At 43.5% G+C, this 24,895-nt stretch overlaps 1 protein-coding gene across 3 annotated transcripts in view; it reads right to left on the reverse strand.

Moving 5' to 3' along the window:
* Nucleotides 1-24,895, reverse strand: part of LOC135526557 (phospholipid-transporting ATPase IA-like) — a 192,267-nt gene that overhangs the window by 117,072 nt on the left and 50,300 nt on the right. For all 3 annotated transcript variants that reach the window (XM_064955048.1, XM_064955047.1, XM_064955049.1), the window contains exons 2-3: nt 14,106-14,226; nt 1,457-1,556 (exon numbers count right to left, since the gene is read on the reverse strand). In XM_064955048.1, the coding sequence (XP_064811120.1) occupies nt 1,457-1,556; nt 14,106-14,226 (221 nt within the window). The remainder of the gene's footprint in view (nt 1-1,456; nt 1,557-14,105; nt 14,227-24,895) is intronic.

Raw genomic sequence — 24,895 nt, forward strand, 5'->3', positions numbered from 1 at the left:
TCATCTTAAGCTTTAGCCCCCACCCAAACTCTGACTATTTTACTCACCCTAGCAAAGCTGGTTTGGCTGTTTTCATGTTATCCATAGCACTGGTGACTAACTATGCTCCTGGCAACAATGTAATTACACGTTTTTGCCAATGTTTACTGACACCGGACATATTCAACGGGTGTTGAGCGTTCGTAAATTCATCAGTTATTCAGCGCTCTGTCACTCTCAGACGAGAGTACTCTGAAACAGTTGTTGCAGTGACATTCCATTGAAATGGATACTTGCATAGTGGAGTCTTTTTGTTAAGTTTTACTACCCAATATTTTTTTAAAGCAGCGTTAGACAGGATTCCCTACACATACTGACCAGCTCAAATAGACAGAAGTGTGCTATATGGCAGACCAATCCAAACTCATCTCTCGGCATGTCCAGCCCACTCATTATCTCAGCCAATCATGGCTAGCGGGAGGGTTGCTGTGGCTAAACCGACTAGGCTCATACTTTAACAATTTTATTAGTATTTACAGATGGCATACAAGTTAGTTATTAAAGGCACATGAAAGTTCAAAATGTTCAAAGAAGGCATTTATGCAAAAAACATTGACATACAAACCGCTCTCCTGTGAAGTAATGACCCGAACGAACATACACCTAGTTTCCTGAAAGTCACATTTAGTGTCAAACGTTCTCATTAACGCTGTGTTTGTCAGCTCTCATTACCGTTGCATTAGTTAGCAGAATCCAGAGTGATAAAAGATTGAGGTTTAAGTCTTGCCCTGAATCCATTGTCCAAATCGTGTCCGTGGAGCTTTGAACTTCTAGGAGAGAGTTGTTTTTTTAGATTCACACTAAGGTTCTGTGAGGTTAAGTGTAATCACTGAAGTTTTAGTAGATTGTGGATTTCCTCTGGTCTATTATGCCACATTCTGGAGAAATCAAAGTTAATACGACAGAGTCATGTTCATTGGGGCACGCAAAGGAAAATGTTTTGATTAGTTTCGCAACAGAAAACTAAAATAAGCATTTCTTATTCATCAAGTCCAGGTAGTCCCTCCATGTTTCGGTCCATTTTCATCCGTTTGGTGCCTAATGAACACAACCCTGATCTAGCCACACAAATCCCAGCGTCACCATCCAAAAGAGAATATTTCCACGCTATCCATGTGAGTGCTGGTCTGTGTTAGAAATCTTTGTTTGTCCTCTGCTACAACTCATGTCTGGTAAACCACTGACATTAAGTTGTGGTGCATTTTTAAGCAACTGATGTGTGGAATGATGTGCGTTGAGGAAGTAAAACAATAATTTCCTTTAGAGAGGGACACTCACCCTCCAACATGTATTTTTCAGTAGTGTGTGTATTCAGTTTGGGAATGCATGTGGGGTATTCAGTGTGTTTGAATATTAATGTAACCTTTACTACAGATGGCAAAGCTCTAGCAACCAAAACAAATAATCTCTGTCTTACCTGTAGGAGAGCGATGAAGAGGAAGAAGGAGTTGGCAGCCCTTCTGAACTGAGAGTAGAGGAACCGAGGTAGGAAGGTAAGGACATTATACTTTGCAGTGCTGCAGGGCAGAGAAAAGGACATGTAGGGAGAGCGAGAGAGCGAGAACACAGAAAGGCAGAGAGAAAGAGAAAACAGTTCAGTTCCATGAATCAGTTTCTTTCCACTAACAGACATCTTATACCAGTAAACATAATATACAGTACCAGTCAAAAGCTTGGACATACCTACTCATTCAAGGGTTTCTTTGTTTTACTATTTTTCTACATTGTAGAATAATAGTTAAGATATCAAAAGTATGAAATAACAAGGAATCATGTATGAACCCCAAAAAAAGTGTTAAATATAAAATATATTTTATATTCTTCAAAGTAGCCACCCTTTGCCTTGATTACAGCTGTATACGCTCTTGGCATTTTTAATCAGCATCACCTGGAATACTTTTCCAACAGTCTTGAATGAGTTTCCATATATGTGGAATACTTGTTGGCTGCTTTTCCTTAACTCTGCGGTCCAGCTCATCCCAAACCATCTCAATTGGGTTGAGGTCAGGTGATTGTGGAGACCAGGTCACCTGATGCAGAACTCCATCATTCTCCTTCTTGGTCAAATTGCCCTTACACTGCCTGGAGGTGTGTTGGGTCATTGTCCTGTTGAAAAACAAATGATAGTCCCACTAAGCGCAAAGCAGAGGGGATGGCGTATCATTTCAGAATGCTGTGGTATTCATGCTGGTTAAGTGTGCCTTGAATTATAACTAACAGTGTCACTAGCAAAGCACCACCACACCACAGCCTCCATGCTTCACGGTGGGAACCACATATGCAGAGATCATCCATTCACCTACTCTGCATCTCACAAAGACACAGCGATTGGAACCAAAAATCTCAAATTTGGACTCATACCAAAGGACTGATTTCCACCGATCTAATGTCCATTGCTCGTGTTTCTTGGCCCAAGCAAGTCTTCTTCTTATGGGTGTCCTTTAGTAGTGGTTCCTTTGCAGTAATTTCACCATGAATGCCTGATTCACGCAGTCTCCTCTGAACAGTTGATGTTGAGATGTGTCTGTTACTTGAACTCTGTGAAGCAATTATTTGGGCTGCAATTTCTGAGACTGGTACTTCTAATGAACTTATCCTCTGCAACAGAGGTAACTCTGGGTCTTCCTTTCCTATGGCGGTCCTCATGAGAACCAGTTTCATCATAGTGCTTGATGGTGTTTGCGACTACACTTGAAGAAACTTTAAAAGTTCTTGACATTTTTCCACATTGACTGACCATGTCTTAAAGTAATGATGGACTGTCATTTCTCTTTGCTTATTTGAGCGGTTCTTGTCATAATAGGGACTTGGTCTTTTACCAAATAGGGCTCTCTTCTGAATACCACCCCTACCTGATTGGCTCAAACACATTAAGAATGAAAGAAATTCCACAAATTAACAAGGCACACCTGTTAATCAAAATGCATTCCAGGTGACGACCTCATAAAAAACTTGAGAATGCCAAGAGTGTTCAAAGCTGTCGTCAAGGCAAAGGGTGGCTACTTTCAAGAATCTCAAATATAAAGTATATTTTGATTTGTTTAACACTTTTTTGGTTACTACATTTATTTATTTACTACATGATTCCATATGTGTTATTTCATAGTTTTGATGTCTTCACTATTATTCTACAATGTATCAAAATAGTACAAATAAAGAAAAACCATTGAATGAGTAGGTGTCCAAACTTTTGACTGGTACTGTATATCTCCTGATACCCCATCCAGCCTCGAGTTGATACATTTCACCCTCATCTCCACCTCCACCACCCACAATCCACCATTCCTGGAAGCTGCTTCTCCTGAGTGGAGGGGGTGGCGGAGCTCTGAGCTGTGGTTGAACATGTACTGTGTGAGTGATGAATGGCAGGCCAGTCGGCTAAATTACCATAAAGCATAACTAAGGGGAGCTCTCCTGGCAGACGTAAGCTATGGCAGAGGGGGGGTGCCTGGCAGAGCACCTCCGGCCCAGACAAGACAGAGCCTGATTTACAGCCGCATTAAGGGCCAGCCAGCCAGAGCACTTTGGGGGGAGATAAACGCTGTGATGTAGACCATGCCACCAGGATATGAAATGTTTGTCTGTTAGGGTAGGCTACACTACGGCTTTTTTTTAAAGCTTACAGAAAACCTCTGGAGACATGAACAGCATTTTACTTGTCTGTAAAGTAATGCCGCTTCCATCAATAGGTAAACAGAACTGTTCAAACTGTCAAAGTTTGTTATACATTACGACTTAACAAGACATTTAGTAGAATGAACGCACATTTAGCTACCTTATCATAAAAAAACATAGCAGGACATCAAATCAGCAACGTTTGTTGTTGTCAAGGAGGCAACATTACATGCAAGAGCAGAGAATTACATTACACTTTTTTTTATTGTCTAAAAAGTAATCAATTATGGACATGTTATTGAACTGTGTTCTGTCTTTAAAGGGTCGCGTAGATATAATCCATTGCCTGGCCCTAGCTGTCATACATACGTAATAGGACTATTATTCTGCATTGCGAATTGACATGGAATTTTATGATTTATTCATTTTCATTTTAACAGAAACTCCCCCCAAAAAGTTTTGTTTATAAAGTAACAGGGCTGACCATACCAGGTCTCACCATACCAGGGCTCACCATACCAGGGCTCACCATACCAGGGCTCACCATACCAGGGCTCACCATACCAGGGCTCACCATACCAGGGCTGACGACCTCATCTAAAAGTCATTAATCCCCTTGTGACAGGGGGAATGGAAGCTTGTTGTGTGCAACAGGGAGGGGCAACTGAATGCAAGCTTCACCAAAGAAACTGACATTGTTAAAACATTTCTAGCCTATCTATTGGTAACAGGGTTGAAGGGTTATGGTCGACTTGCTCAGTTTTCCACCACAAGACACCAGAAACTAGCAACAAAAGAATCCATGTGGTCCAGGCTATATTAAAGGGCACTTAATTTAATACTGTACATTTTCTCACACATGATGTTATCTACTGGTGTCGATAAGGTAGCATAATGCAACGCCAGTCAAGCTTATACACACACACACAGATGATATACTGTAAGCACAATCCATAATAGGCCTCCCTCCATAGACAAGGCACACAGACAGATTGTGATAAATCAACAACAAGCAGACACACACACAGTAATACATACAGACTGGGCGGGGATAGTAAGCCAGTGAGCGGAGAGAGACTGGCAAACAGTCAATGATAAGAGATAGTGCTCCATTCATCTTCTCCCCGTCACATCCGTCTAGTGGGGCTCGGTCTGAGAGAGGCGGCTATCAGACAACAGCACAGCACACATGGCAGTAGATTACTATACAATAGGGCATGGTACCATAACATACCATCTTTGCAGAGCGATGTAATGAAACCTCATCAGAACACAGAACAAGCCTCCATTGAGTTTTTCTTGGAAATCCTTTTTTTGTAAGTAACTTGTAAGTAAAACTTAAATGGTGGTTTGAACAAGATGACATGGAGGGGATCTGTGTCTGCACCACATGGTCTCTCTACTGCTGTCTACCAGAGCTCAGATCTAGGCCCTCTCCTGTTCGCTCTGTACACCAAGTCGCTCAGCAATGTATTATACTCACATGGTTTCTCCTACCATTGCTATGAAACGCAACTATTTTTCTCCATCCCCCCTCTGACTCTCAGTCGAAAGTGTGAACAAAAGCTGACAAAAATGGTGGACACTCTCCACTGCTTCATGGCCAAGCTCTTTACTGGACCTGGCCAAGTCTACATAATTTGAACCCCCTAGCACCATCCCAGTTTTGCCACGAGGACCATGTTTGGTCTTCACAGAAGTCCATTGTCAGCATTGTTGTGCCGTGGAAATTCGCACCTGGGGGGGAAAAAACGGGCTATTCATACCTGTGGGAAAAAAATATTGGCTTGGCTTAGTTCCCTTGTTCTTTGTGTTACGTTGAGGACTTGGCCAGGTGGCTTTGTGTTACGTTGAGGACTTGGCCAGGTGGCTTTGTGTTACGTTGAGGACTTGGCCAGGTGGCTTTGTGTTACGTTGAGGACTTGGCCAGGTGGCTTTGTGTTACGTTGAGGACTTGGCCAGGTGGCTTTGTGTTACGTTGAGGACTTGGCCAGGTGGCTTTGTGTTACGTTGAGGACTTGGCCAGGTGGCTTTGTGTTACGTTGAGGACTTGGCCAGGTGGCTTTGTGTTACGTTGAGGACTTGGCCAGGTGGCTTTGTGTTACGTTGAGGACTTGGCCAGGTGGCTTTGTGTTACGTTGAGGACTTGGCCAGGTGGCTTTGTGTTACGTTGAGGACTTGGCCAGGTGGCTTTGTGTTACGTTGAGGACTTGGCCAGGTGGCTTTGTGTTACGTTGAGGACTTGGCCAGGTGGCTTTGTGTTACGTTGAGGACTTGGCCAGGTGGCTTTGTGTTACGTTGAGGACTTGGCCATGTGGCTTTGTGTTACGTTGAGGACTTGGCCATGTGGCTTTGTGTTACGTTGAGGACTTGGCCAGGTGGCTTTGCTGTTACGTTGAGGACTTGGCCAGGTGGCTTTGTGTTACGTTGAGGACTTGGCCAGGTGGCTTTGTGTTACGTTGAGGACTTGGCCAGGTGGCTTTGTGTTACGTTGAGGACTTGGCCAGGTGGCTTTGTGTTACGTTGAGGACTTGGCCAGGTGGCTTTGTGTTGCGTTGAGGAGTTGGCCAGGTGGCTTTGTGTTGCGTTGAGGAGTTGGCCAGGTGGCTTTGTTTTACGTTGAGGAGTTGGCCAGGTGGCTTTGTTTTACGTTGAGGAGTTGACCAGGTGGCTTTGTTTTACGTTGAGGAGTTGACCAGGTGGCTTTGTGTTACGTTGAGGAGTTGGCCAGGTGGCTTTGTGTTACGTTGAGGAGTTGGCCAGGTGGCTTTGTGTTACGTTGAGGAGTTGGCCAGGTGGCTTTGTGTTACGTTGAGGAGTTGACCAGGTGGCTTAGGGAGTGCGGTCACCTCTGCACCACAGAAACCATGACCCCGTCTCGTGACCTCATTTGAAACCCCGGGGGATGGTGTTAGCTGTTAAAAATAATAACCAGTACTTTGCTCTCGATTTAATATTTTGTTCCTTCAGCTACTTCCTTTTCTTTCCATCTCCCATCTCTCCTCCTATCGCTCTCTTTCCTTCCGTATTTCTTTGGGGCAAAACCACAGCGAATGACAATAAAAAAAGTGATCCTTTAACACTCCTCTTCTTAATGGAGATTACTGCACCAGCTCTCCATTCATTATCTACCCGTGGCCTCAGGACTGAGACCACTTCCTCCTCACCTCGTCTCTCCACTCAAAAAATGAGTTACATTTTAAAAAATCAAATGGGACCCTATTCCCTATTTAGCACACTACTTTTGGCTGTTAGCTCAATGGCCAACAGCCGTGAAGACATTTGTAGCAATTCTGGGGACAGTCGAGAGAAGATGATCGACATTACATTACCTGACTTGGCATAAAAGTATGATGTCACTGTTGTAGCTTCAAATCTGACCCTGTCAAGTTAAATGTGTGCAAACACAATTGCACAAAAGCACTTAACATTGAAATGAAAAAGCAGAAAGACAGGTTTCCCTTAAATGGTCATTTACACAAGAGAGCATGAAATCTGTGAGTGTGTGTGTGTGGGTGTGTCTCTCCATGTGTAGGGCTGTTGCGGCCATATTACCACCACACCGGCGGTCACGGGTCAAATTCCACGTGACCGTTTAGTCACGGTAATTAGGCTTCTCCAAGCTCGGATGCTGTTGATGGTCATTAGTAGCCTACCAAATTTGCTAAGGACGAGTCATGCGTCCTTTGAAACATCACCCTCCAAACCACACTCCATTACACCCGCCTGCTTAACCTGGAAGCCAGCCGTACCAATGTGTCAGGGGAAACACCGCTCAACTGATGACCGAAGTCAGCCTGCAGGCACCCGCCCGCCACAAGGATTTATAAATAACAATGAGCCAAGTAAAGCCCCCCGGTCAACCTCTGACACAGCAGGTCTGTAGTGACGCCTCAAGCACTGCAGTGGCTTAGACCACTGCACCACTCGGGAGAACCCAGAACTAAAGGGAGCATTAATAACTCTAAATTAAGCATGTGTGCCCCAACCCTTTTCTCTGTATATATAAATGGATGTTGCTCTTGCTGCGGGCGATTCCCTGATCCAACTCTACGCAAACGACACAATTCTGTATACTTCCGGCCCTTCCTTGGACACGGTGCTATCTAACCTCCAAACGAGCTTCAACGCCATACAACACTCCTTCCGTGGCCTCCAACTGCTCTGAAAACGCTAGTAAAACCAAATGCATGCTTTTCAACCGTTCGCTGCCTGCACCCACACGCCCGACTAGCATCACCACCCTGGATGGTTCCGACCTAGAATATGTGGACATCTATAAGTACCTAGGTGTCTGGCTAGACTGTAAACTCGCCTTCCCGACTAATATCAAACATCTTCAATCTAAAATCGAATCTAGAGTCGGCTTTCTATTCCGCAACAAAGCCTCCTTCACTCACGGCGCCAAACTTACCCTAGTAAAACTGACTATCCTACCGATCACAGTGCCATCCGTTTTGTTACTAAAGCACCTTATATCACCCACCACTGCGACCTGTATGCTCTAGTCGGCTGGCCCTCGCTACATATTTGTCGCCAGACCCACTGGCTCCAGGTTATCTACAAGTCCATGCTAGGTAAAGCTCCGCCTTATCTCAGTTCACTGGTCACGATGGCAACACCCACCAGTAGCACGCGCTCCAGCAGGTGTATCTCACTGATCATCCCTAAAGCCAACACCTCATTTGGCCGCCTTTCGTTCCAGTTCTCTGCTGCCTGTGACTGGAAGGAATTGCAAAAAATCGCTGAAGTTGGAGACTTATCTCCCTCACCAACTTCAAACATCTGCTATCTGAGCAGCTAACCGATCGCTGCAGCTGGCCCACCCAAATTTACCTACCTCATCACCATACTGTTTATATTTATTTACTTTTCTGCTCTTTTGCACACCAGTATCTCTACCTGTACATGCCCATCTGATCATTTATCACTCCAGTGTTAATCTGCAATATTGTAATTATTCGCCTTCATCCTCATGCCTTTTGCACACAATGTATGTAGACTTTTTTTCCCCTCTGTGTTATTGACTTGTTAATTGTTTACTCCATGTGTAACTCTGTGTTGTCTGTTCACACTGCTATGCTTCATCTTGGCCAGGTCGCAGTTGTAAATGAGAAGTTGTTCTCAACTAGCCTACCTGGTTAAATAAAGGTTAAATAAATAAATAAATTAAAATGTGTGCGTACATGTATCCTTTCATGCGAGTACGCACGTAACCCCTTGTGCCAAATTCCCTGCATGGATCCACCATGTCAGCTTTTCACAGAACACACAATGAACAGCAGCTTGCCCTGCCTGACTCTCCGGTTTGCCCTGGTTGAAGTCATGCACATCCCACATCCCACAAGATCTGGTCTGACAAGTAGTGCAGCCAAATAAACAGTTTCCATCACTCACACTACCAGCAGGCTGTGTACCAAATTGCACCCTATTCCTGATATCGTTCACTCCTTTTGACCAGGGCCCATGTGTCTGTGTGATAAGATTCCATTTGGGACAAGACCACCAGTGGCGCAACGGATCATTATGGAGATGCTGGTAGTGATAGTGGTGGAGCGGTGCAATGTATGGAGAAAAACACAAGAAAATATTTGTAGTTTAAATAGAACGTGTGAAAGTGATTCCCTGAGCCCTATACTACGAATCAGGTTTGAAGAGGTACAGTCGAAGATTACATGTAAACTCATTTTTCAACCACTCCATAAATGTCGTTAACAAACTATAGTTTTGACAAGTCGGTTATGACATCTACTTTGTGCATGACGCAAGAAATATTCCCAACAATTGTTTAGAAAGATTATTTCACTGTATCACAATTCCAGTGGGTCAGAAGTTTACATCCACTAAGTTGACTGTGCCTTTAAAAAGCTAGGAAAATTCCAGAAAATTATGTCATGGCTTTAAAAGCTTCCGATAGGCTAATTGACATCAATTGAGTCAATTGGAGGTGAACCTGTGGATGTATTTCAAGGCCTACCGTCAAACTCAGTGCCTCTTTGCTTGACATCACAGGAAAATCTAAAGAAATCAGCCAAGACCTCAGAAAAAAAAAAATGTAGACCTCCACAAGTCTGGTTCATCCTTGGGAGCAATTTCCAAATCCCTGAAGGTACCACGTTCATCTGTACAAACAATAGTACGCAAGTATAAACACCATGGGACCTCCCAGCCGTCATACCACTCAGGAAGGAGACGCATTATGTCGCCTAGAGATGAACATAGTTTTGTGCGAAAAGTGCAAATCAATCCCAGAACAGCAGCAAAGGACCTTGTGACAGTGCTGGAGGAAACGATACAAAAATATCTATATCCACAGTAAAAAGAGTCCAATATCAACATAAGCTGAAAGACCGCTCAGCAAGGAAAAAGCCACTGCTCCAAAACTGCCATAAAAAGCCAGACTAAGGTTTGCAACTGCACATGGGGACAAAGATTGTACTTTTTGGAGAAATGTCTGATGAAACAATAATAGAACTGTTTGGCCATAATGACCGTCGTTATGTTTGGAGGAAGAAGGGGGAGGCTTGCAAGCCGAAGAACACCATCCCAACCGTGAAGCACGGGGGTGAGAGCATCATGTTGTGAGGGTGCTTTGCTGCAGGAGGGACTGGTGCACTTCACAAAATAGATGGCTACATGAGGATGGAAAATTATGTGGATATATTGAAGCAAGCTAAAGTTAAAACTTGGTCGCAAATGTGTCTTCCAAATGGCCAATGACCCCAAGCATACTTAAATTGTGGCAAAATGGCTTAAGGACAACAAAGTCAAGGTATTGGAGTGGCCATCACAAAGCCCTGACCTCAATCCTGTAGAAAATTTGTGGGCAGAACAGAAAAAGTGTGTGTGAGCAAGGAGGCCTACAAACCTGAGTCAGTTACACCAGCTCTGTCAGGAGGAATGGGCCAAAATTCACCCAACTTATTGTGTGCAGCTTGTGGAAGGCTACCCGAAATGTTTGACCCAAGTTAAACAATTTAAAGGCAATGCTACCAAATACTAATTGAGTATGTAAACTTCTGACCGACTGGGAATGTGATTAAAGAAATACAAGCTGAAATAAATCGCTCTACTATTATTCTGACATTTCACATTCTTAAAATAAAGTGGACCTAAAACAGGGAATTTTTACTAGGATTTAATGACAGGAATTGTGAAACACTGAGTTTGAATGTATTTGGCTAAGGTGTATGTAAACTTCCGACTTCAACTAACTTTGGTAAACTCGGTATAACCGGTCATAAGAAAGTGGCTCACTTTTTAGCCATGGCAACAAATCTTTCAGAACCAACCTACTCCGGGTCAGGCTAACTCCACTTACCCTGAATGAAATGACTGAGCCGCGAGATGAAGACCAATGAAATCAGATTCCCTCCCTCTCGCAAAAAGTCCATTATCATCCCCTTCATTTGGGTAAGATGACTGATTCAATATTTTATTAATCAAATGTGTTAAAAATAGTAATATTTCCTGAGCTGCTTAAGGCACTGCAGTGCTTGAGGCGTCACTACAGATATGGGTTCGATCCCGGGCTGTGTCTCAAAGTCTTCCGGGTTAGGGGAGGGTTTGGCCGGCTGAGATGTCCTTAGCGACTCCTGTGGCGGGCCGGGCACATGCACGCTGACACGGTCACCAGTTGTACAGTGTTTCCTCCGACACATTGGTGCAGCTGGCTTCCGGGTAAAGAGAGCAGTCTGTCAAGAAGCAGTGCGGCTTGTCATGGTTGTGTTTCGGAGGACGCATGGCTCTCGACCTTCACCTCTCCCGAGTCCGTACGGGAATTGCAGCGATGGGACAACTACCAATTGGGGAGAAAAGGGGGTTACAAATAATGTGTGTTTTTAAATACCTATCACATCACACGGGATGCATTTGAAAGTTATGTAGAGTAAAACTATTGAATGACAAAATTATTTTATTGATAGGAGTGGGGAAACAAGGTGTTTGTGCTTTTCTACACCAAAGCAAAGGCGGCATTAACGACACAAAAAAAAAAAAACTTCTAAAAACCTATTTCACACCACAGCCTACTGAATTTTGATTTCATGAAAACATTTAAAATGTTCCACTGACTCGCCCATGGATTGATGTTTCAGCATTGTCTCAAGAGTTTGGCAGCAGGCGAATGAGCAACAGCCTGAGTAAATCTATCTTCCATCGTAGTATACCTCTATGGTCCCAGATCTGTTTGTGCGGTATAGACAACACCTATATAACAGTTGCCACACCAAACATAATGACCATAGGAGTTGGCAAGACCGCAAAACCAGATCTGGGACCAGAGCCTGAAAGTGACTCTGGGTGACTTTTTATGGGCAGCAGCATACAGTGTTCGACACAAGTCAGAACAAGAATTGGATATCCAAGCTAGCAGCGGATAAAAAGAGGAGTCCAAAAATGCACATTTTTGGGCACAGCGTGACTTGCTTGGTTAATCTATCCGAAGAAGCTGAATATTGACTCGTTGTCATTTCATTGTGTTCATGATTTTGTGTTTCATACTAGTGGTTGGCTGTATGCTGCTCAGGCTCTATGTTTTTCTTGTGGCGGTGGATCGGTGTGTCTGTGTGTGCGATGCAGACATCTCCAGCCGCTCATGCAGCAGGAATGCTAACGCTAATATTCCCTGACAGAGGATGGCCAGCACAGACCTGACCTTTCAATGCAACACGGCTCCACAAGGAACAGAGGAGGGAAACGCCAGCGAGCTAACTAAGGTTGAGTCCCAAATGGAGCACTATTCCCTATATAGTGCACTACTTTTAACCATCTAGTGCACTATATAGAGTATAAGGTGACATTTGGAGTGTAGCCCTAGCGAGGTAGAGTTTCTGGACGAATCCACAACGAGAGCCCTTAGTGGTTGTAAAAGGGCTGCAGTGAGTCGGGCAGAGGGGGTGGGGGGGGCTCGAGTCAGTCTAATGTATAGTAGCTTACATTGGAATAGTGTATGTCAGCCTAGTAGTACTACTGATGAAACATGACTCAACGAACGACACTGGTCTGTTGTGTCTCTGTGGGGTAAAGGGGTTAAAAAGGTTGGATATGCCAGGGGCTGATATGGGGAAAAAATGCTTACCTCTGGGTCACTGTTGCCAGTACCCAAATAGTTGAGATCCTCACGCCAACACATGCAGCATACTCTAAGGTATGGATTATCTTCCGATGTCACAGTATGATCAGCTATTCATAATTTTCTTCTACTTGTCAAATAGACAATGACCTTTTCAAACTGGAAGAGTTGCACCTTGTCGGTTTGTCATGTTGCCTATGCCTCCCACCAAAACAGGCAGGCACGTGTAGGAGCTGTACATTTCTATCAGGGTTTAGAAGCTGCCTGCCTGTCCTCCTTCCACCCCCACTATAAATCATCCCGAGCCCATATTTCAAATCAGGCACATCGACATACATTGACATGTCTTGAACTTTGCTGCCGCCTCAGCAACAATTCCTCTGCTTTGACAAATGGCAACACTCTTATTGTTGAGAGTCCCCTCCTCCCCCCCAGCCAGAGTCATGTTATATTTAGCAGGAGATGAGTAACATACTGTAAGTAACTCTTAGTTGTTCTCTCGTCAGGGTGTGAACATTTAAGATGTTAAAACTAAGTTGGGATCCTTAAAGTTGTGAAAAATACATAAATCCATGTTTTGTGGGGGTGCAGTTATCACAAAACACATTTTCTGTGTTATAACCTAACTAGATGATAGGTTGTAAACACATGGCGAAAGCTGTCATTTAAATCTAACCAGTGAGGAAAAGGCTAACTTCAGGTTACTGTGGTGAATTTGCGAGGCATGAAAGACAAGACATTGACAGATACAGATTACCAAAACATTTTCCGCCTTGCTAATGATGAAAGTGTGTGTTCAGCCTCTGGTCTGTTGCATGTAGAATATCTTTGACTATTCATTCATGATATTCCCTGCTTTACTGAAGTTGATACAAGACACAGCCTTCCATTGTGTGATACAGCATTTGACTGCCATCCCTCACTAGCTTGCTATGCAAGATGCGAGTGATTGTGTTCTCGGAAGTACGGCAAGTCTCCTCCATTCCAAAAATACTGACCCTTAGGAGGCGATTCCTAGCTAAATCGAATCTTGACACTCAGAAATGGGAGTTGACATCAGGAGTCGACGTTCAAGGAGTCGAAGATTCAATTATTTGGAGTCAAGTCTCCACCACTACATCATCGTGGTTAACTTTGGAAAAATGGCAGAGAAAGGCAAGTTATAGAAGTGGCCTTGTATGGCAATACTATGAGAAGTTAAATGAGAAGGAAATGCAAACTGTGCAAGCCGGAATTGAGGTACAGTATTGGTAGTACAGATGCAATGCAATCTCTGCGAGAGGGAGGGAATCTGTGGGAAATTGTATCGCCACAGTTAGTCTTTCAACGTTATGCAAGCAAAGAGGATGATAGGCCAACCAATGAACAGACGTCTTACCTGACGTGATTGCTGCAGAACTTGGTGAACTGTGGCTGATTGAGGAATATCAGTCGTGCATCTTCTTGGTCAGCTAAAGAGGTCTTTGCGGAGGTTGCCGTGTCCTCTGTCTTTTCGTACCCTGAGGGAAGAATGGAAAATAGAAAACGCTGTTTAAAAAAAAAAAAAAGATTTTCAAAAGTCATTGCCTACATGTACAAAATTATCTTTTCAGCACCAGATCTTCCCAGACAGCTTCATCCGTTTAATAGAATCACCTTCCAGTCAGAGTATTTGCAATGTGTGACGTAGTATAAAAAAAGGCACAAAAGTCAGTACTTTGCATACATTTTGTTAATGGCACTTCTCTGTGCTGAATAGAACCAAAGCTGAAAAGGGGCCATTTAGATGAACATTTGAGGTTGACTCAAAGAAAAGGCACTAAGAACTTTTGGACAAGGACACAGAAAAAAAAAAAATATGACAAGGTTGGTCCAGGCAGGGTTTATTTTCAAACAAGGCTTTCTTAGAGCAGATGGCAGAGTCTAAGGCAAATCTGTGTCTCAGGGTCATCCATTCTGCAGCGTTCAGGTGGCAGTGTGTGTGTGTGTGTGTGGTGGTGTGTGTGTGTTACAGAAATCACAGAAGATTGGATTACGACTAGATAAAATGCCTTTTACACAATGTCCCTTCAGGGTGCCTTTTTAAGGAAGATCAGATGCTGCAGGTACACCTTTAACTGGCTTCTCCCGAGACCAAGCACAGACACCACTGGGTAGGGACTGAGACCAAGCACAGACACCACTGGGTAGGGACTGAGACCAAGCACAGACACCACTGGGTAGGGACTGAGACCAAGCACAGACACCACTGGGTAGGGACTGAGACCAAGCACAGACACCACTGGGTAGGGACTGAGACCAAGCACAGACACCACTGGGTAGGGACTGAGACCAAGCACAGACAACTGGGTATTGTTGGGATCGATAGCCGTGTAGCCAATGCTCCACTTGGTATGGTTAGGAATTGAACAACCATTGCAACCTCAGCTTACACTGAGGTTTTTGATGTCTGAAGAGGATTTCCACAGGAGCGGGTTTTATTCGTAACAGTAAAAAAGGCGGTTCTATGACGCCCGATCATGTCTGTGCTCACGGGGGCTGGCAAATGACAAACTTTAATGCGAGAGAATTGCATTCCCTTTAAAGGTTTAACATCACAATACATTATGTCATCTTTACTCATTCCTTTTACACAATAATTAGAAGCAAATCCCATAATTGAGAAATGTACACATTCAGAGATATAGTTGCGTGTTTCCTGTCCTCTCTGAGGTCAGCAAATGAAACACCCTCGGCATACCCATCCTTTAAGTGTCCACGGACCATTCCCACCTACTCACAAGTGGAGATTGTTTCATATTCTCATTAGGGGATTTAGAAGTTCGCCATGTGAAATCCTTTGTTCTCTCCATGTCTCTCTTTCTGCATGGCCAGGGGGAGAGAGTCTCCGCCAGGAATTTACGACCTGAGATAACAGAACCTGGGTGTATGAGTGAGAGAGAGGCCACTATCTATACCCAGAAAGGGCCACGTCATGACAGTAGGGACTTATACTAAGCAAATACACAAACACGGATGTGTCAGCTACGGACTTCATTCTATTCTCCAATGCTTAAATACTAGGTTAATTTGAGGAGTCACGACCAGCCTACTTCTGCCCTCATTGCATTTATTTTAAAATGAGACATGACTAGCCTACACTCCCTGGCATCGCATTCTTGAGCTGTGAAAAAGCCTAGATCCCCTAATCGAGTCCTAGGCTGTTTAAAGTGGAACTTACAGCGTTTTAGCAACATGAAATCGTGTAAAAATCAGTTCATGTAAACCGCCAGGAAGAATGATGCCTTTTCATACATTTTCTCACACTCGACCACTTAGATATGGTCATTTTCACAGGTTTATACTCACATAGAATGATTTACGTGACCGACCTGGCTCAAAATCGTTATTCTGTAACAAAATTTGAAATTTGTTTTTTTGTTGTTTTTTTTTACATTGGATTAAAGTAGAGACTCGGAGCTAGAAAATAATATTTCATACACTACAGTTGAGGAACTATGGGAAAGTATTTCTGCTTTGAAAGTTGCAAAACTTCTAAACTCACTTTCGAGAAAATGGTATTTGAATGTTTTGGTACTACTACTGGAGACCCCTTCTTCGTATACAAACATTCAGCATAGTTCACACACTCTTAAGCTTTAACCCCACCCATCTCTAACGGCTGATCCGAGCATTCTGTACTAACAGCAGCAGTCAACCACCCAAGCTAACTTGCTAGCTAATTCCAGACATAACTGAGAGCACAGCTCACTGAACATTACTCGCCCTAGCAGACCTGGTTGGGCTGTTGTTATCCAGAGCATTGGTGACAGCAACTGTGCCGTCAGATTGTCAGTATGTAAATTCAGAGCGTTTTGCTCTCAGAGCGTTCAGAGCACACACTGAATGCTCTGGCGGATGAGTAGGGTTGATCCAAACGTTCTGACCACACTACGGCAGTCAGTCAAGCACCCAAGCTAACTAGCTCGCATTGGCTATCCTGCTAGCAACTTCTAGGCAAAAAAATGAGTACACCCCACTGACCATTTTACTCGCCTTAGCAGAGCTGGTTAGGCCGTTTATGTTATCCAGAGCGTCGGTGACTAACTGTGCTGCTGGCAACAATTTCATTATGCTTTTTTTGCTAACGTTAACTGACACCAACCATATTCAACGGGTGTTGAGTGTTTGTAAATTCTTCAGTTATTTGGCACTCTGGTACACTCAGATGAGTCTTTTGTTAAGACATGTAGCTTGACCGGTGCTCGAAAGCCAAATCAGAGCTACTGTAGGGCAATTGGCAAATAAGCCAGTTGACACAAGCCGGCCATCACTCACTTTGAACTAGACTGTGTTTACAGGCAGTAGCAACAGTGCGACTTAGATCAGAAAGTGTTCCACAAAATACACCTGAATCGATTTCTGCAAATATATAAATACCACAGGAGTCATCTTACATTTGGGAACTTTACATTGCTATTGCTAAAACAACCACAAACTGTTGCCTATGCACATTAACAACATCAACAACTAATGTTAGCAATAGCGAGGGAACATTAGATATACCCTCTCAGCTTATAGTTGGCCGTCAAAAATTGCATTGATAAAATATGGAGAATAGTAGCCTGCTCGCCCTTCTCAGCTTATAGTTGCCTGATAATGAATGCTTGCCCCAACCTACCTTTTGACAACTGAGTGGGAAGTTGCCTGTCTGTACATTTGATCGACGCCATATATATTCGATTGAAACAAGAGATATGCTAACTAGGGCTAACCCCAATTAGTTGACTGGTCTCGGTCTACAGATATTTTTTGTTGAGCACCTACTCATTCAAGTGTTTTTATTTATTTTTACTACATTGTAGATTAATAGCAAAGACATCAATGAAGTAACACATATGGAATCATGTAGTAACCTAAAAAGTGTTTTTAAAAACAAAATATATTTCATATTTGAGATTCTTCATAGTAGTCACACTTTGCCTTGACAGCTTTGCACATTATTGGCTCTCTCTCAAACAGCATCAGGTAGTCACATAGAATTCATTTCAATTAACAGGTGTGCCTTGTTAAGTTAATTTGTGGGATTTCTTTCCTTAATGTGTTTGAGCCAATCACTTGTGTTGTGACAAGGTAGGTTTGTTATACAGAAGATATACCTATTTGGTAAAAGACCAAGTCCATATCATGGCAATAAATATTCAAGAACTTTGAATGTTTCTTCAAGTGTTGTCGCAAAAACCATCAAGCCCTATGATGAAACTGGCTCTCATGAGGACCGCCACAGGAAAGGAAGACCCAGAGTTACCTTTGCAGCAGAGGATAAGTTCATTATAGTTACCAGCCTCAGAAATTGCAGCCCCAAAAAATGCTTCAAGTAACAGATACATCAACAGTTTAGAGGAGACTGTGTGAAATCAGGCCTTCATGGTCAAATTGCTGCAATGAAACCACTACTAGAAGGACACCCATAAGAAGAAGAGACTTGCTTGGGCCAAGAAACACGAGCAATGGACATTAGACCAGTGGAAATTTGTCCCTTGGTCTGATGTGAGATTTTTGGTTCCAACCACCTCGTCTTTGTGAGACACAGAGTAGGTGAACAGATCTCCGCATGTGTGGTTCCCACAGTGAAGCATGGAGTAGGAGGTGTGATGGTGCTTTGCTGGTGACACTGTCAGTAAATTATTGAGAATTCAAGGCACACTTTACCAGCATGGCTACCACAGCATTCTACAGTGATACACCAACCCATTTGTTTTTCAACAGGATAATAACCCAACACACCTCCAGGCTGTGTAAGGGCTATTTGACCAAGAAGGAGAGTGATGGAGTGCTGCATCAGATGACATGGCCTCCACAGTCACCCGACCTCAACCCAATTGAGTTGGACTGCAGAGTGAAGGAAAAGCAACCTGTTGGCTCAGCATGTGGGAACTCTTTCAAGACTGTTGGAAAAGCATTCCAGGTGAAGCTGGTTGAGAGAATGCCAAGTGTGCAAAGCTATCAAGGCAAAGTATGGATACCTTCAAGAAACTCATAAAATATATTTTTTGGTTGCAACATAATTCCATGTGTTATTTCATTGTTTTGATGTCTTCACTATTATTCTACTATGTACAAAATAGTAAAAATAAAGAAAAACCCTTGAATGAGTAGGTGTTTACAAACTTTTGGCGCAGGAAACTGACAGCCCAGAATATTTTATACAACGTTGCAAATTCACTACCACATGCTTCTACCAAACCCAAGTTAACAGTTGATAAAGTTTCAAGTTCGATGCAGACCGGCCAATATGTAGCCAGTGTGATTTATAGGATATTTATTTCTAAAAATCAGGATATTTTCTACCTGCAGGCTGCAATGGTTTTAATTTGTTGGCTTTATGTAGGCTATTACTACATACAGTGGGGCAAAAAAGTATTTAGTCAGCCACCAATTGTGCAAGTTCTCCCACTCTCAAGATGAGAGAGGCCTGTAATTTGTCTCATAGGTACACTTCAACTATGACAGACAAAATGAGAAAAAAATAATAATCCAGAAAAATCACATTGTAGAATTTAATGAATTTATTTGCAAATTATGGTGGAAAATAAGTATTTGGTCAATAACAAAAGTTTCTCAATACTTTGTTATATACCCTTTGTTGGCAATGACAGAGGTCAAACATTTTCTGTAAGTCTTCACAAGGTTTTCACACACTTGCTGGTATTTTGGCCCATTCCTCCATGCAGATCTCCTCTAGAGCAGTGATGTTTTGGGGCTGTTGCTGGGCAACACAGACTTTCAACTCCCTCCAAAGATTTTCTATGGGTTGAGATCTGGAGACTGGCTAGGCCACTCCAGGACCTTGAAATGCTTCTTACGAAGCCACTCCTTTGTTGCCCGGGCGGTGTGTTTGGGATCATTGTCATGCTTAAAGACCCAGCCACGTTTCATCTTCAATGCCCTTGCTGATGGAAGGAGGTTTTCACTCAAAATCTCACGATGCATGGCCCCATTCATTCTTTGCTTTACACGGATCAGTCGTCCTGGTCCCTTTGCAGAAAAACAGCCCCAAAGCATGATGTTTCCACCCCCATGCTTCACAGTAGGTATGGTGTAACTCAGCTTTCTTTGTCCTCCAAACACGACGAGTTGAGTTTTAACCAAAAAGTTATATTTTAGTTTCACCTGACCATATGACATTCTCCCAATCTTCTTCTGGATCATCCAAATGCTCTTCAGACGGGCCTGGGCATGTACTGGCTTAAGCAGGGGGACATGTCTGGGACTGCAGGATTTGAGTCCCTGGCGGCGTAGTTTGTTACTGATGGTAGGCTTTGTTACTTTGGTCCCAGGTCTCTGCAGGTCATTCACTAGGTCCCTGTGGTTCTGGGATTTTTGCTCACCGTTCTTGTGATCATTTTGACCCCACGGGGTGAGATCTTGCATGGAGACCCAGATCGAGGGAGATTATCAGTGGTCTTGTATGTCTTCCATTTCCTAATAATTGCTCCCACAGTTGATTTCTTCAAACCAAACTGCTTACCTATTGCAGATTCAGTCTTCCCAGCCTGGTGCAGGTCTACAATTTTGTTTCTGGTGTCCTTTGATAGCTCTTTGGTCTTGGCCATAGTAGAGTTTGGAGTGTGACTGTTTGAGGTTGTGGACAGGTAATGGAGTGGAGGACAGAGGAGCCTCTTAAAGAAGAAGTTACAGGTCTGTGAGAGCCAGAAATCTTGCTTGTTTGTAGGTGACCAAATACTTATTTTCCACCATAATTTGCAAATAAATTCATTTTTAAAAAATCATTAAAAAATCCTACAATGTGATTTTCTGGATTTTTTTCCTAATTTTGTCTGTCATAGTTGAAGTGTACCCATGATGAAAATTACAGGCCTCTCATCTTTTTAAGTGGGAGAACTTGGTGGCTGACTAAATACTCTTTTGCCCCACTGTAGCAGGCAATAGCAATATATGTTGCTTTTAGGTTATAATTTTTTCATTTAGATATCATTTTTATTAACCTCATGACAATGATTTGAGATTGACGTTAATATAAATTAAACTGTTCCAAGAATTACCGGCAACTTCAGGAGAGTAATGCCGGAATCTGCAAAAGCCAGCAGGAGAATGGTTGGGTCAGGTTACGTTTTTCTTCGTCTGGTTATCTAGATCTCTGGCTCCCATGTGAGTCATTTGTGTCTTATTTCATCAAACAAGCTCAATGCATAGAGTTGATTTTATTAAAACACATAGGGTGTCTATATATGGAAAAATACACGTTAAAAAAATGTCTAACAAGCCATTGGTTGAAAGAACAGACAACTGTCGACGAACATTTGTTTGTCGGGAACAGCCCTAATGCTAACTGTGGATAAGAGTCGTTCAAGTTCAGTATAGCTACCTAGCAAAGTGATTCACATTTCTTGCAAGCTAACCAAATGACACCTGCATCTCCAGCAGTAGAACCGAAAAACGATATTGGGGAGTTGTCCACTCACCCACTCATCAAATGACATGACATCCTCCCCGCAGCTAGCTAGCTAACGTTAGGCTCAGCATTTTCATCTTGCTTAATAAAAAAGCTACATAAATATGCTGAACAAAAATAGAAAGGCAACATGCAACAAATTTACTTTTTATTGAGTTACAGTTCATAAGGAAATCAGTCAATTAAAATACATTAATTAGGTCCTAATCTATGGATTTCATATGACTGGGAATACAGATATGCATCTGCTGGTCACAGATGCCTTTAAAACAAAAGGTAGGGGTTTGGATCAGAAAAAAAAAAACTGTCAGTACCTGGTGTGACAACCATTTGTCTCATGCAGCGCAGCATCTTTGCATAAAGTTGATCAGGCTGTTGATTGTGGCCTGTGTAATATTGTCCCATTCATCTTCAATGGCCCTGCGAAGTTGCTGGATATCAGCAGGAACTGGAACACGCGGTCATACACATCGATCGAGAGCAGGCCTGGGCAATTATTTTCCTTAGAGGGCCACATTAGAATATATTTTTGCCATTGTGGGCCAGAATGAAATGACAGGATTATACATCAAGTGTATGACTGTGTTGAAATATATATCTACTGTAAATCACATTCAGATATGCTACTTATTTTACGCACAGAAATAAACCATATCCATGTTCTCCTTTTGGTTGGCATTTTCATTATTCAACATGCAATACACTACACGGAGGAAAGATAGAATGTGCTTTCAGCACCACGGATAGAACTCTTGTTAACGGGTATGCACAAAAACACAAGAGAGAGAGCTCAACATTACATTTAAACTACTCAATTAATGAGAGGAGTGAAGTCTCTGATGGGCATTGACTAGAGCAGTGAAGTCAGGTATAGTTTCTGATGTCGCTAGGCGCAGGATTGCTGAGAAGTGAGAGTCAGTAAGAGATGATCTGTGCCTTGAATTATATTTCATCACTGAAAATGTCTGTTCACATACATACTCTTCAGCATCTTCCCCAAACTCAGCCATCTCACGTTTGTGTGGTAGGAGAGTTCTGCATGACCCAACTGTCTCGTCCAACAGCGAGACAAAGTGCCTGTGGTTTAAAGATATGCTCTTATGAAATTTACCACTTCAGTGACTATCCACAACATGGCTTATTTTCAGGACACATTTACAGAGCACCTCTGAATGGCTTGCTATGTTTAGCAATTGTGTGGGACATTACATACCTAGTTCACGCATTTCCGTTGTTTGCGGAATGCAGTTTTGTTAAAAGTCCTTGCTGCTTTTGCAACTGAGAAAGCAACTATCGATGCACTTGCCCTCTGCTCAGACAACATTCCTATATTTCTCTGCATGCTTCGGATGGAAGTGTCGTGACAAATTGTAGTCTTTCAAGACAGCGATGCTCTCTTTGCACACAGCTTTCCCTGATACCTCAAGTAAATATTTCAATGTCCACTCTTGCTGGAACACCCTACATTCATTGTCCACTCATTTTTGAGCAATTTCTAGCTAGTTACTTTTTGTAACTGTGACATGCGTGTCAGCCTGTCAGTCACTGTCTGTCCTCGTGAAGGTGATATTTACACGTGCCTTCAAAATAAATGTCACTCAAGCAGTGAGAGTTAAATAATTACACAAAGGCAAGTATTTGTTGGGCTGTTCATTTGAATAACAAAAACATTTTAAAACTTTACTATCGCAAATTCTTTGTGATCGGAGCCTGATTCCACCGGCCGTATTGAATTAGGTTGCGGGCCGCATATGGGCCAGCCTTTGTCCAGGCCTGATCTAGAGCATCCCTAACAAGCTCAATGGGTGACACTTCTGGTGAGTATGCAGGCCCTGGAAGAACTGGGACATTTTCAGCTTCCATAAATTGTCAAATCAATCAAATCAAATTTATTTGTCACATACACATGGTTAGCAGATGTTAATGCGAGTGTAGCGAAATGCTTGTGCTTCTAGTTCCGACAATGCAGTAATAACCAACAAGTAATCTAACTAACAATTCCTAAACTACTGTCTTATACACAGTGTAAGGGGATAAAGAATATGTACATAAGGATATATGAATGAGTGATGGTACAGAGCAGCATAGGCAAGATACAGTAATATACGTATGCATTGTTTAAAGTGGCTAGTGATATATTTACATCATTTCCCATCAATTCCCATTATTAAAGTGGCTGGAGTTGAGTCAGTGTCAGTGTGTTGGCAGCAGCCACTCAATGTTAGTGGTGGCTGTTTAACAGTCTGATGGCCTTGAGATTGAAAAACAGCTTCTGTCTCTCGGTCCCAGCTTTGATGCACCTGTACTGACCTCGCCTTCTGGATGATAGCGGGGTGAACAGGCAGTGGCTCGGGTGGTTGATGTCCTTGATGATCTTTATGGCCTTCCTGTAACATCGGGTGGTGTAGGTGTCCTGGAGTGCAGGTAGTTTGCCCCTGGTGATGCGTTGTGCAGACCTCACTACCCTCTGGAGAGCCTTACGGTTGAGGGCGGAGCAGTTGCCGTACCAGGCGGTGATACAGCCCGCCAGGATGCTCTCGATTGTGCATCTGTAGAAGTTTGTGAGTGCTTTTGGTGACAAGCCGAATTTCTACAGCCTCCTGAGGTTGAAGAGGCGCTGCTGCGCCTTCTTCACGATGCTGTCTGTGTGAGTGGACCAATTCAGTTTGTCTGTGATGTGTATGCCGAGGAACTTAAAACTTGCTACTCTCTCCACTACTGTTCCATCGATGTGGATAGGGGGGTGTTCCCTCTGCTGTTTCCTGAAGTCCACAATCATCTCCTTAGTTTTGTTGACGTTGAGTGTGAGGTTATTTTCCTGACACCACACTCCGAGGGCCCTCACCTCCTCCCTGTAGGCCGTCTCGTCGTTGTTGGTAATCAAGCCTACCACTGTTGTGTCGTCCGCAAACTTGATGATTGAGTTGGAGGCGTGCGTGGCCACGCAGTCGTGGGTGAACAGGGAGTACAGGAGAGGGCTCAGAACACACCCTTGTGGGGCCCCAGTGTTAAGGATCAGCGGGGTGGAGATGTTGTTACCTACCCTCACCACCTGGGGGCGGCCCGTCAGGAAGTCCAGTACCCAGTTGCACAGGGCGGGGTCGAGACCCAGGGTCTCGAGCTTGATGACGAGCTTGGAGGGTACTATGGTGTTGAATGCCGAGCTGTAGTCGATGAACAGCATTCTCACATAGGTATTCCTCTTGTCCAGATGGGTTAGGGCAGTGTGAAGTGTGGTTGAGATTGCATCGTCTGTGGACCTATTTGAGCGGTAAGCAAATTGGAGTGGGTCTAGGGAGTCAGGTAGGGTGGAGGTGATATGGTCCTTGACTAGTCTCTCAAAGCACTTCATGATGACGGAAGTGAGTGCTACGGGGCGGTAGTCGTTTAGCTCAGTTACCTTAGCTTTCTTGGGAACAGGAACGATGGTGGCCCTCTTGAAGCATGTGGGAACAGCAGACTGGTATAGGGATTGATTGAATATGTCCGTAAACACACCAGCCAGCTGGTCTGCGCATGCTCTGAGGGCGCGGCTGGGGATGCCGTCTGGGCCTGCAGCCTTGCGAGGGTTAACACGTTTAAATGTTTTACTCACCTCGGCTGCAGTGAAGGAGAGACCGCATTTTTCCGTTGCAGGCAGTGTCAGTGGCACTGTATTGTCCTCAAAGCGGGCAAAAAAGTTATTTAGTCTGCCTGGGAGCAAGACATCCTGGTCCGTGACTGGGCTGGATTTC

This window comes from Oncorhynchus masou, chromosome 32 (genome assembly GCF_036934945.1).
Source record: "Oncorhynchus masou masou isolate Uvic2021 chromosome 32, UVic_Omas_1.1, whole genome shotgun sequence".
Taxonomy (NCBI): Eukaryota; Metazoa; Chordata; class Actinopteri; order Salmoniformes; family Salmonidae; genus Oncorhynchus; species Oncorhynchus masou.